The 13,660-nt window shown below is 33.4% G+C and overlaps 2 protein-coding genes across 3 annotated transcripts in view; one reads left to right on the plus strand and one right to left on the minus strand.

Annotated features, from left to right (window-relative positions):
- The window catches only part of LOC137632790 (palmitoyltransferase ZDHHC3), a 194,919-nt gene that overhangs the window by 70,847 nt on the left and 110,412 nt on the right, over positions 1-13,660 (minus strand). The window lies entirely within an intron of this gene.
- Positions 12,730-13,660, plus strand: part of LOC137632830 (adhesion G protein-coupled receptor L3-like) — a 99,359-nt gene continuing 98,428 nt past the window's right edge. The window contains exon 1 of the mRNA XM_068364930.1: positions 12,730-12,851. Within this exon, the coding sequence (XP_068221031.1) occupies positions 12,782-12,851 (70 nt within the window). The 5' untranslated portion in view covers positions 12,730-12,781. The remainder of the gene's footprint in view (positions 12,852-13,660) is intronic.

Here is a 13,660-nt window from a genome sequence, read left to right on the forward strand (position 1 = left end):
TCGTTTTAATCATATTCGATTAGGAATCGTTTTGAAATAATTTCAAAGTTCTTACTCTTTCAGAAATATGTTCATTTTCTTTTATCGTGATTTGCTACAGTCAGCTAACCTTGACTTGGAAAAGCTGTATAATTAATTGAAATTGTAAAGTTTATCTTCAAGAGATGCGTTCAGGTCCATTTTTTATGCTATGTGGGATGAGGTGGAGAAGAGTTACAAGGACTTTTGGATGTCTCAAAGACTTTTCAGTCCATCCTCGCTCTTTGGTAGAGCGATTTAGTTTAAGCATTTAAAGAGTTCTTATGACCTATTCTAACTTATTCTTTAACTCGTTTACCATGTTACTGTTCACTACATCCGCTGGAAGTCTATTCCAAATATTTGGTATTTTGTATGTAAAGGAATTGCCACATTGGTGGTGTATCTTTTCAATTCCAGATTTCATCCGTTACCTCTGGAATGATTTATGCTAAGCGTGAATAGAATGTAATCTTTATTTGTTATTCCTTTGAGAATTTTGAATGCCTTTATTAACTGCCCCCTTAGTCGGGTTTGTAGATCAAATGAGTTCAAACGTTCCATCCTCCGTCTGTATCCAAATTGCCTTAGTGTTGGAACTAGTTTGGTGGCCCTAGCTTGAACTACTTCCAGTCTATCTATATCCTTCCGAATACTTGGAGCCCTGAACTGGACTCCGTATTCTAGATGGGGTCTTACTAATGATGTGTACAGCTGTAGTACAGTGTCTTTGTTTCTGTATTTGAATTGTCTCTTTATGTAGCCTATTAGATTCTGTGCTTTCTTTTCAGCTTTTATGCTCTGTTCGGTGAACTTCAAATCCTTGCTGATGATAATACCGAGATCTTCTTCTTGATCCACACTTTCTATTTCATTACCCAGCAGTGAGTAATCTGATTGTAGGTCCATATAACTTATGTGTATAACTTTACCATTCCCACAGTTGAAAGCATTTGCCATTTTCTGGACCATTAGATCCTCTTTTAAGGCTTCTACGTCTTCTGAGTTTGCAGCATTTATGCCTAATTTAGTATCGTCCACAAACTTGGTTATTCTACAAGTTAATCCTAAATCTATGTCATTGGTGTAGATCAAATATAGCAAGAGGACAAGGACGTATCCTTGAGGTACTCCAGTTGTAACAGCTGCCCACTCTGAAACTTCTCCGCTGATTACAACAGCTGTCGGTTTTGATACTTCAGGGTGTAGATTATCAAGGAAACATAATTTCTACAAAATTGCAAGAGTTTGTTGTTGGGGGTTCTATATGAAAATAGTCAGGAAGTACACATTTTGACCTCATTGTTAAGGATCCAGGACCAATTAACTTCTCTACCCTATTGTACCTCATATGTTGTAAGAAGTGAAACATAATCGCTTATGAAAACATTCCAGTCACTTTAACTCACAAAGTATGGAATTTTTATCTTTTGAGAAATTGCGTTGATTTATTCATGCCTTTTAAGCAAACACTAAAGACCTCAAACATAAGCTGTTCTCTGCAAAACGCATATTAGAAAGACGCTACAAGGCCGCAAGTGACACTGGAAGACCTACTGTAAATCAGTGTTAGACTTACAGAAAAGTTTACTGATGTCGTCAGCTTCAGCGGAGAGAAGCTTCTCTGTTCTGAAATTTATTAAGGCTACTCTCCTAAATGCAATGGGCAATGCCAGATTAAACAATTTTACTGTGTTGTCAACTGAAAGTATGAAAGTTGAAAGACTAGATTTATAGGTATGTTTTAGCTAGGTTTAGAGAAAATCACAAGAATAGGAGAATATTATATATGTATATATATGTATATATATATATATGTATATATATATATATATATATATATATATATATATATATATATATATATATATATTATTGCTAGCCAAGCTACAACCTAGTTGGAAAAGCAAGATGCTATAAGCCCAAGGACTCCAATAGGGAAAATAGCCCAGTGAGGAAGAGAAATAAGATAAGTCATATATAAACTATAAAACAACTTATGTCAGCCTGTTCAACATGAAAACATTTGCTCCAATTTTGAACTTTTGAAGTTCTACTGATTCAACTACCCCATTAGGAAGATCTATCCACAACTTCGTCACAGCTGGAATAAAACTTCTAGAATACTGTGTAATATTGAGCCTACACATACGCATATATATATATATATATGAAATATATATATATATATATATATATATATATATATATATATATATATATATATGAATATATATATATATATATATATATATATATATATATATATGAATATATATATATATATATATATATATATATATATATATACATATATATATACAGTATATACCGGCATATATATATATATATATATATAGAGAGAGAGAGAGAGAGAGAGAGAGAGAGAGAGAGAGAGAGAGAGAGAGAGAGAGAGAGAGAGAGAGAGAGAGAATTTCATTCATCTATTACATTTTTTATCAAGACTACCTACTACATAATAGACTTAAGAAAAAAAAATTTCTGGTCTTCCCATGTTCATATTTTACAATTGCTATACGCACAGGAATTACAGGAATTAGTGCATTTTGCATAGCTCACTATACATTTTCAAGTTTTATATCTGTGATTCTCCCTATTATGTAATTACGTATAATTATAATGTACCTGATTTCTATGCATCTCTGCTTTCCTTGATACAATATAACAGAATCACAGATACCTGTACAATACCAGAATATCCGCCGCTGATCTCAGAATATGCCGAAATACCCTTCTCATATGGCTTTAGAATGCTTCTGATATTGGCATGTATACGCTCGATCAGATAGCCTAGTGCCCTTCCCATATTCAGCTGTACCCCCTAGGTGCCCACCCACTGACAGACTTCTAACTACGCCACTGCTTGGTTTATTGTTCTCTTGTTGAGAGTACACTCGGGCACATTATTCTATCTTAGGCTATTTCTCTTTCTCTTCCTCCTATTGTATTGCAGTTTTTATAGTTTATATATGAAATATTTATCTTATTGTTAATGTTCTTAAAATATTTTATTTCAATTGTTAATTACTTCTCTTATTTCCTGGTTTTCTTTCCTCATTGGGCTATTTTCCCTGTTGGAGCCCCTGGGCAAATAGCATCCTGCTTTTCTAAATAGGGTTGTAGCTTAGCAAGTATTAATAATAACAACAACAATAATAATAATAATAATGATAATAATAATAATAAAACAGGTCGTCAGAAAGAAGGAAAGAAGCATATACTATAATAAATCATCTAAAATGCATTTCGCTTCATGAATACCATTCAGCAACATGCATCTGTGTATGTACCAAAGACGTCTTTGCCAAGGATATTCCCAGTCCTTAAGTAACGGCTTTCTCTCTACCATACACTCCAGCACGGCTAGATCGGGAAGGTGTCCTGAGGCGAGATTAGTAGTAGCCAACCCGGTCAGTGACTGCTTGGGGAAAAGACGTTGGAGAGAAGAGCTCAGTTCGCGTCAATTATCCTTGCGTTGCTATAAGTAATGCGAAGTTTGCGCTTTGCATCTGAATGCACGCATAGATTCGACAGAACTGAATAAATCTGTTGGATTTCCTGGACAAGTTATGTCAGTATTTCTGTCCTTCAATTACAAGAATGAAACTAAATTTAGAACAGTATTTCTGTCCTTCAATTACAAGAATGAAACTAAATTTAGAACAGTATTTCTGTCCTTCAATTACAAGAATGAAACTAAATTTAGAACAGTATTTCTATCCTTCAATTACAAGAATGAAACTAAATTTAGAACAGTATTTCTGTCCTTCAATTACAAGAATGAAACTAAATTTAGAACAGTATTTCTATCCTTCAATTACAAGAATGAAACTAAATTTAGAACAGGCACTCAGTAGAGAGCACACCTTCGCCTATATTATGTTATACATTTAAAGATAAGCAATTAAATTATGCACATTTTGGCACTAGTTTCATACAAATCGAATAAAAACTGACCACGATAGAGCAGAAAGACATTTTTGACCTTTTATCCAATGGTAACGACCTTGAACTTTGACCCAATAACTTCCAAAATCTAATCAAATTATCCTTATTCCATGGCCAATTATCCCAGCATATTTCATGTGATTCGGTCAAATAGTTTTTGAGTTATGTGAATCACAAACACAGACAGACAAGGATGAAGATTATGATAAATCGCTCTCTAAAGTTCTTTTGCTAAGTGGGGTTACGCGGTGCAGGGTTGCTGTGGCCTGATTGGTAAAGTCTCTGACTGGTGTTTGCCAGTCGCGGGTTCGAGCCCCGCTCGGACTCGTTAGTGCCATTAGTGTCTACAATCTTACTCTCCTTGTTAGCTAAGGTTGGGGGATTTGGGGGAGCCTACAGGTCTATCTGCTGAGTTATCAGAAGTCTTTGCCTGGCCCTCCCTGGTCCTAGCTTGGGTGGAGAGGAGGCTTGGGCGCTGATCATATTATGTATGGTCAGCCTCTAGGGCATTGTCTTGCTTGCTAGGGCAATGTCACTGTCCCTTGCCTCAGCCATTCATGAGTAACCTTTAAACTTTTAAACGTGGCATATTTGAATCATTTATTGAACACCTAAGAAAAGGAGGAAATACGAAAAGAAAGCCCCGAAAGAGCGTTTTGTGGATAGCTTACCCAAACCCCTCCATTGTATAGTGCAGTTGACAATGCAATAAATACAGAAGACAATACAGAGAAAGGTTAGTGAGTCAGAAGTTAAGATATGTTCATTATGAAAGAAAATAAAAAAAAACACTGCAAGGATTTAAGCAACATCTATTGAAAACAGTGATTTACATAATGTTACATTTGAACTAACGCGGAAGTCTTTGGAACGTTCTGCAAGTTTCGACGTACGTATTGGGAGAGTGCGCAGGTGTGTCCGACTTTAAAAAAGAATGACTCAGAGAATCTTTGGCCTCAACCTTCATTTCTATTTTCCTCATGAGTATCGTTACACAAGCAGAATGTTCAATACATGTTTGACCCAGTCAAGAATGATTTGGTATCAAGTAGTTTTATTCCAGGTGTTATCAAGTTGTGGAATGATCTTCCTAATCGGGTAGATGAATCAGTAGAACTTCAAAAGTTCAAAGTTGGAGCAAATGTTTTTATGTTGACCAGGCTGACATTAGTCTTTTTATAGTTTATATATAACATACCTGTTTTTGACGTTGTTAATAGTTTATATATGACATATCTATTTTGACGTTGTTACTGTTTTTAGAATGATTTATTGTTCATTTGTTCTCATCATTTATTTATTTCCTTATTTCCTTTCCTCACTGGGCTATTTTTCCCTGTTGGAGCCCTTGGGCTTATAGCATCTTGCTTTTCCAACTAGGGTTTTAGCTTGGCTAGTAATAATAATAATAATAATAAGTAGATGATCAACCAGGGTTCATCAATCTTTCCTTTTCTACTTTAAAATGAAAGCTGATATGGTGCAGAAGACAAGCAAACCATTAATGTGATCCTTTATAAGGGGTGAAATGGCAATTAAACAATAAATAGATTGGGATGGTAAGAAATGTCATGATTTCCTTAATATGGGGACTGAACTCGACAATGATATTCTTCCTGTAGCAAGAGAGGCTTGTGTATTTATTGGTAGTTTGAAATTACCAGTTAAATATTTTCTAATTGTAGGTCTCGGATCTCATGGACATATAAATTTAGTTCAACAACGTTTAGTTACTGCCTTCAGTCGGTGTCAAGGTATTATCTTTGAACTTTGATGGCTTATCAACTAATGCATCTATGGATAATTTGCAACTTGATTGGAAAATTTTCTTGTTTTAGTGCAGATAAAGTAAATTGCAATTTTGAAATAAGCCATTCTTTATATACAAACATTAGCACATTAAATGATGGAATTGTTAAGGCTATCTGCAGTGCGTACATTTCACACATTTCAGTAAGATTTCCTTTGGGAAACTATAATGTGGACATTGAAAATATTGTCCTGAAAATTTATGGCTCTTTCTCATGTCAGTAAAAAGACACGAAACTCTTTATTAAAAAGTTTCATTTGTTTATTGAAATTCTTCGACGTGTAGTCCATTAGGTGGCTATTCCTGCAGCCATATCTTGAAAGACTTTTACCCTCTCGGAAAACTTCAAGTTCTTATTTCTTGAGCAGACCAACTGATTGCTCTAAGCAGTAATTTAAACTTTTTAGAATAGATAATGATTCCAGATTAAGTTTTCAGCTTACTGAAATTCATTTGCTATTCTTGCAGCATGTTATGGAGATTATTAAATCAGTTGTTCATGAACTGAAGAACGAAACTTCAGCAGCAGATATTTCTATTATTTTGGATGACTTAAAAAAGGGGTTAACTACTGTACTGTAATTATTCAGTGGATACTTTTCTCTTGGTAAGGGTAGAAGAGACTCTTCATCTATGGTAAGCAGCTCTTCTAGGAGAAGGACACTCCAAAATCAAACCATTGTTCTCTAGTCTTGGGTAGTGCCATAGCCTCTGTACCATGGTCTTCCACTATCTTGGGTTAGAGTTCTCTTGCTTGAGGGTACACTCGGGCACACTTCTATCTAGCATTTCTTCCTCTTGCTTTGTTAAAGTTTTTATAGTTTTTATAGGAAATATTTATTTTAATGTTGTTACTATACTTGAAATGTTTTCTTTTTCTTTATTTCCTTTCCTCACTGGGATATTTTCCCTTTTGGGGCCCCTGGGCTTATACCATTCTGCTTTTCCAACTAAGGTTGTAGCTTAGCATTTAATAATAATAATAATAATAATAATAATAATAATAATAATAATAATAATAATAATAATGATAAATTCTTTGGGTATCAAGTTCATCAACTTCTTAAAAATGTAGATACTACTGAAGTTCAAGAGACAACTTTAGATTATTTCTTACGTCACCAATAACATACTTGGGGAAAAAGATTTGACTTTGATGAAAATTCAAAATTTGGAAAGTTATCAAATCAAAGATTGTAAAGAAATTCCTACCCAAAATATCAGAAATTCGTAGAAATTGTAGAAAAGTTTAATTTGGACATGGATAAAACCCTTGATGAAGTTTCATTAATAAAAGAAAGTTTCAGCTAGATTCAAAGCTCTGCATTACTTGCAGAATAAAAAACAAGCAGCAAATGCCACATGATTTTAAAAAGTACTAATCATAAGAGCGTCAATATTTTTAAAAATAGTTTCACTTGCACTTTAAATACCCTGGAACATCAGCATATTGTGAACGCACTTTTAGTGTAATGTCATCTAATTTGAAGGACAATTGCAGGGAATTTTCGAGAGAGAGAGAGAGAGAGAGAGAGAGAGAGAGAGAGAGAGAGAGAGAGAGAGAGAGAGAGAGAGAGAAAATAAATCAATAGACAATAGCTGAAGTTCTCCTAAAGTCAAAACAAATATAACTTTAAAAACTATATTCTGTAAAGGTATAGTCAAAGTATATTCAAACTTATCGATATTTTTAAATCTTTATTTAAAAAAAAAAATATTGCTACATTATTAATTATTGTTCTTTATTAAAATTTGTCAGATATGGCAACCCTAGTTACTACTGACCCTTACCGCTAGCAATACGGATCATGAAGGACCCTATTTCAACTGCTTGCACTCCAACGATCTCTTTGCGTATTCAAAAGTGCCTAATATTCTATGAAACTGTATATATATGATTTTCACGCACACACACACACAACATATATATATATATATATATATATATATATATATATATATATATATATATATGTATATATATATGTATATATATGTATGTATATATATACATATATATGTATATATATATATATATATATATATATATATATATATATATATATATATATATATATATATGAGATTTCACTATGGCAAAACTGGCTAAACTCTACACCAAATGTCTGCAAGAATTCTCTATACTTACAGCTTGGAAAAACTTTATCATTATACTAATTCACAAAAAAGGGAGATACAAAAGGCTTAAAAAATTACCGCCCAAAATATTTACAGAAATCATATTAGGTCAAATAGAAAGACACCAAGACTTTAGAACTGGGTAATAAAAAACTGACCGTATCCATGTAATAAACTAACTAATGGAAAAATCGACAGAGTATGACAAACCACTATGCATGGCATTCATAGACTATGATGAAGCTTTTGATTCTGTCAAAAGCTTAGCAGTAATGAAAGTCCTTCAAAAGCAATGCTAGAATCCTTGAAGATATCTATACAGGAAGTACAACAATCCTAAATCTATATGAAAATAGTAAGAAAATTCAGATTGAGAAAGGAGTTAGGCAGGGAGATCACATCTAACCTAAATTATTCACAGCATGCCTAGAAGAAATTTGTTAAAATTTAGATTAATAGCAATGGGAATACCTTAACAATTTAAGATTTGCAGAGGACATAGTTGTGGGGAATTACAAAAGATAATAGAAAATTTGAATAGAGAAAATCGAAATGTAGGACTGAAAATAAATATTGGTAAAACTAAGATAATGTTCAATGAAAATGCAGCAAGACAACAATTAATAGTTATGGATGAACTTCTAGAGATTGTTAATGAATATACGTACTTAGGACAGACAGTAAGTGTTTCTCCCAGACACAAGACGGAAATTGAAAGAAGTATAAGCATGGGATGAAGAGTATTTGATAAACAAAAAAGAGATTATGAAAGTATAATGCTACTTTCTCTTAAAAGAAAATTATTTAATGAGATGGTCCTACCAGTATCAACTTGTGCATCCGAAACTTGCAGTCTTCTTAAAGCCTTAGAACATAAGCTAGTTACAACTCATAGTGCTATAGAAAGGATAAAGATGGGAATAACACTAAGAGAGAGAGAAAAAAGAGGAACATGGATACGAGACAAACTAAAGTAGAGGATATTCTAACAACATATAAGAAAAAGAAATGGACATGGACAGGATATATATTGAGAATGACAGATAATATATGGATATTGGGAATAACAATAAAAGAATGGGTCCCTAGAAACTGCTAAAGAAGCAGGGAGAGGAAGAGAAGACGATGGATTGACGAACTAAGAAAGTTTGCGGGTATAGACTGTCATAAGCCATTAAAAGACGGGAGTGGAAGGACATGTTGAGGCCTTTGTCCTGCAATTGGAATAGTTACGGCTGATATATATATATATATATATATATATATATATATATATATATATATATATATATATATATATATATATATATATAATGTGATGGAGTATTCATGTGTATACTCGTATATGGGCTTGTTTATAAATGTGGTTAAAAACCATTTCTAGAATCTTAAGTCTAAAATAGTCCCATCATTATATATAATAAAAAATAGCCACCCAATCGAAGGTGAGGCACACCAAAAAGCACCTTTTTATTGGGCGGAAACAGAATTTCAAAGTAAGAAAAACCATAGGGAGAGAGAACAAATAAAATCAGATGATGCAATACGTTTTGAAGAAGTACATAAACTCACGCCACAGCTGACATGCAATACTATGACCGAGTCAATGTCCTTTCCTAACTGGTTTGACTGTGGGTGCAGAGGACAGGGGAGTATGGTCATAGTACGAACTTCCGAAGACCAGTCTCCATTCAAACGTTCCAGGTAGCAGAGGTAGTCCAACTTAGTCTTCAGTCTTCAGGTAAGAGAGTCAGGTGGTGCGGTCTATGTTCACTACAGATTAAGAGCCCAAGTTAATATTTCGGCCCGAAAATCGGCCGAAATTTTCGAAAATATTTTCGGAAAAATGTTCGGCTCGAAAATTTTTTTGAAAATTTCGGCCGATTTTCGGGCCGAAAATTTTTCCGAAAATATTTTCGAAAATTTCGGCCGATTTTCGGGCCGAAAATTGTCCATGATTAGCAAGGTGACAGACGATATGAAGCGCTTCATTTTCCTTCTAAATACAAGATTTGATGTCTCTGGAGGAATACGTTTCTGGTCGAGATTAGATAGGTACAAAAAAAAGTTTATTTTCTTTCTCATGTCAAGTTAGATTTCCTTCCCAACAGCAATAGCGAAATAAATCATAAATGTAGCCATAACAACGCCACCAAAAAATCTTACCCATCGCCAAAGCAAATTCAGTTATTAACAGGATTTCAATTTCTCATCTGTGCATATACTATATGTAAACCAGCAGCATAAGTAAAACGTTGGTTGGTGTTATGTTTACCACAAGCCATCATGAGAGAGAGAGAGAGAGAGAGAGAGAGAGAGAGAGAGAGAGAGAGAGAGAGAGAGAGAGAAATTCTAACTACAAATTTTTTGCCACATATGTACATACATATATACTGTGTATCTTTCAATATATATAATGTGTACATTATAATGTATGTATATACAGTATACACACACATCAACATTATCTCCTCCTACGGATATTGACACGAAGGGCCTCGGTTAGATTTCACCAGTCGTCTCTATCCTGAGCTTTTAATTCAATACTTTTCCAATCATCATTTTATACTCCTAATTAATATAGAAAGCAGCTGCTTTTAAAATTGTATTAATTCTCACGTTTGGTAACTAGGCTACCGCAATCACATTTTCCAGGGCTGCAAATAGAAAATATACAAACATCACTATAAATATACCCACACACATACATACATACACACACACATATATATATATATATATATATATATATATATATATATATATATATATATATAGATAGATAGATAGATAGATAGATATATAAATATATAATATATATATATATATGTATATATATATATAGACGGTATATATATACATATATATATGTATACAGTATACATATATATAGATATATATATATATATATATGTATATATATATATATATATATATATATAATTTATATATACGGTATATTTCTATATACTGTATATATATATATATATATACATATATATATATATATATATATATATATACATATATGTATACATATATATACATCTATATATGTATATATACTTTCTTAGTTCGTCAATCCATTGTCTTCTCTTCCTACCCCCTGCTTCTTTAGCAATTTCTAGGGACCTATTCTATTATTTTTAATGTCCATCTACTATCTGTTATCCTCACTATATGTCCTGCCCATGTCCATTTCTTTTTCTTATATGTTGTTAGAAGATCCTCTACTTTAGTCTGTCTCGTATCCATGTTCCTCTTTTTTTGTCTCTTATTTTATATATATATATATATATATATATATATATATATATATATATATATATATATATATATATATATATATATATATATATATATATATATATATATATATATATATGAACGTAGACTTTGTCGTCATCAACAGGTCCTTTGTTTGGCCAGACAGTACTACATTGGATTCTTCTCTCTGGTTACGGTTCATTTTCCCCTTGCCTACACAAACACCAAATAGTCTGGCATATTCTTTACATATTCTCCTCTGTCCTCATACACCTGACAACACTGAAATTACCAAACAATTCTTCTTCACCCAAGGGATTACTGCACTGTAATTGTTCAGTGGCCACTTTCCTCTTAGTAAGGGTAGAAGCGACTCTTCTAGGAGAAGGACACTACCAAATAAAACCATATTTCTCCAGTCTTGGATAGTGCCATAGCCTCTGTACCATGGTCTTCCACTGTCTTGGGTTAGAGTTCTCTTTATTGAGGGTAAACTCGGGCACACTATTCTATCTTATTTCTCTTCCGCTTGTTTTGTTAAATTTTTTTTAGCTTATATAATAGATTTTTATTCTAATGTTACTGTTCTTAAAATACTTTATTTTTCCTTGTTTGCTTTCCTCACTGGGCTATTTTCGCTGTTGGAGCCCCTGGGCTTACGGCCTTCTGCTTTTCCAACTAGGGTTGTAGCTTAGCAATTAATAATAATAATAATAATAATAATAATAATACATTGTTACCTGTATGTTCACCTCGTCAACATCCTTTTCCTAATGATTAAAGCCCTATATAAAAATGCTCCTCACTAGGAATTCCATATGGCAACTTCATAACCAGATTAAAAATAAAAAGAAAGGGAACCATGAACTCTTTAAAGAGAATTTTAAACTGTTCTGTGGGAAAATTTATTGATTTTCAAAAGTATCTTTTTCCATAGAATTAAGATTTTGAGAAATTGGAAAGAGAAAAACGGATGAGTTTCAATTACCCATCCAGAGAGGACTCGAAAACGTATTCGAGTCGTATTCGGGCTCCTAAAAGTAGACTGGATAGATAAGCCCAAATAATTAAAGTCATGAAACAGAACTATCTATCTATAAAGCAAGGAATATACGTTTGTCAGCAGAAACTTAAAAGGCATATTTTTAGGCCGCTCAAATAGTAGCGGTATTTGTGCATGGGAGTGCAAGTGTTGATAACGTACATCATCTAAAAAAATAATTTTTCAGGATATCTAATGCATTTATAGTTTAATTGTATCCGTCATTAATTCTGTGTACTGCAATTGCCACACTCACCTTCGTTAATTTTAATTAACCGAGCCTTTTTACAAACCATTTTCAATCTTTAAAAAACAATTTAAATGACGAACCCTACAAGCGGATGAGAATTCTCCTATTATTGTTTTTCCTTCGTAAAATTCCAGATCTAAAAGAGGCAGGATGTTCCAGCAGAGTAGCTGACCTCGTCGCCTGTCCAGAGGAATCTCACCTCGCAGCGAAGTCAAGAAACGACCACCCCCACCCCCACCCCCACCCCCACCCACCCCTTCTCCTTCCCAGTCACCTGGAGGGCAAGATGGTGTTCCTTATTTTCCTACAACTGTTCGCGCTGCATTCCGTGCTCGCTTACGCAACTTCCAAGAGAGGTGAGTCTTTCTGCGTATGTTAAGTCTTAGTCATCATAATCATCATCATCATCATCTCCTCCCACGACTATCGACGCAAAGGGCCTCGGTTAGATTTCACCAGTCGTCTCTTATCTTGAGGTTTTAAATCAATATTTCTACATTCGTCATTTCTTACTTCACGCTTCATAGTCCTCAGCCATGTAGGTCTCGGTCTTCCAACCCTTCTAGTGCCTTGAGGAGCCCTGTTGAAAGTCTGGTGAACTAATCTCTCTTGGGGAGTGCGAGGAGGATGCCCAAACCATCTCCATTTTCCCCTCATCATGATCTCATCCACATATGTCACTCGAGTAATCTCTCTTATAGTTTCATTTCTAATCCCGTCCTGCTATTTAACTCCCAATATTCATCTGAGGGCTTTGTTCTCAAATCTACAAAATCTGTTGGATATTGTTTCATTGTCATACCACGTCTCATGTCCATACAGTAACACTGATCTCACTAAACTGATATATAGCCTGATTTTTGTGTGCAATTTCAGGCGACTTGTTTTCCAAATTTTATTTAACCTAGACATTGTCTGATTTTCTTTTTTCAATCTTTCATTAAACTCCAATACTAAAGACCCTATATTAGAGATCAAGTCTTAGTAGAGGTAAATTATTATTATTATTGTTATTATTATTATTATTATTATTATTATTATTATTATTATTATTATTATTATTATAAGTAGCCTATAAGCATAACCATAATAATAATAATAATAATAATAATAATTATTATCATTATTATCATAATTATCATGATTATTATTATCATCTAATCTA

This window comes from Palaemon carinicauda, chromosome 42, assembly GCF_036898095.1.
Source record: "Palaemon carinicauda isolate YSFRI2023 chromosome 42, ASM3689809v2, whole genome shotgun sequence".
Classification (NCBI taxonomy): domain Eukaryota; kingdom Metazoa; phylum Arthropoda; class Malacostraca; order Decapoda; family Palaemonidae; genus Palaemon; species Palaemon carinicauda.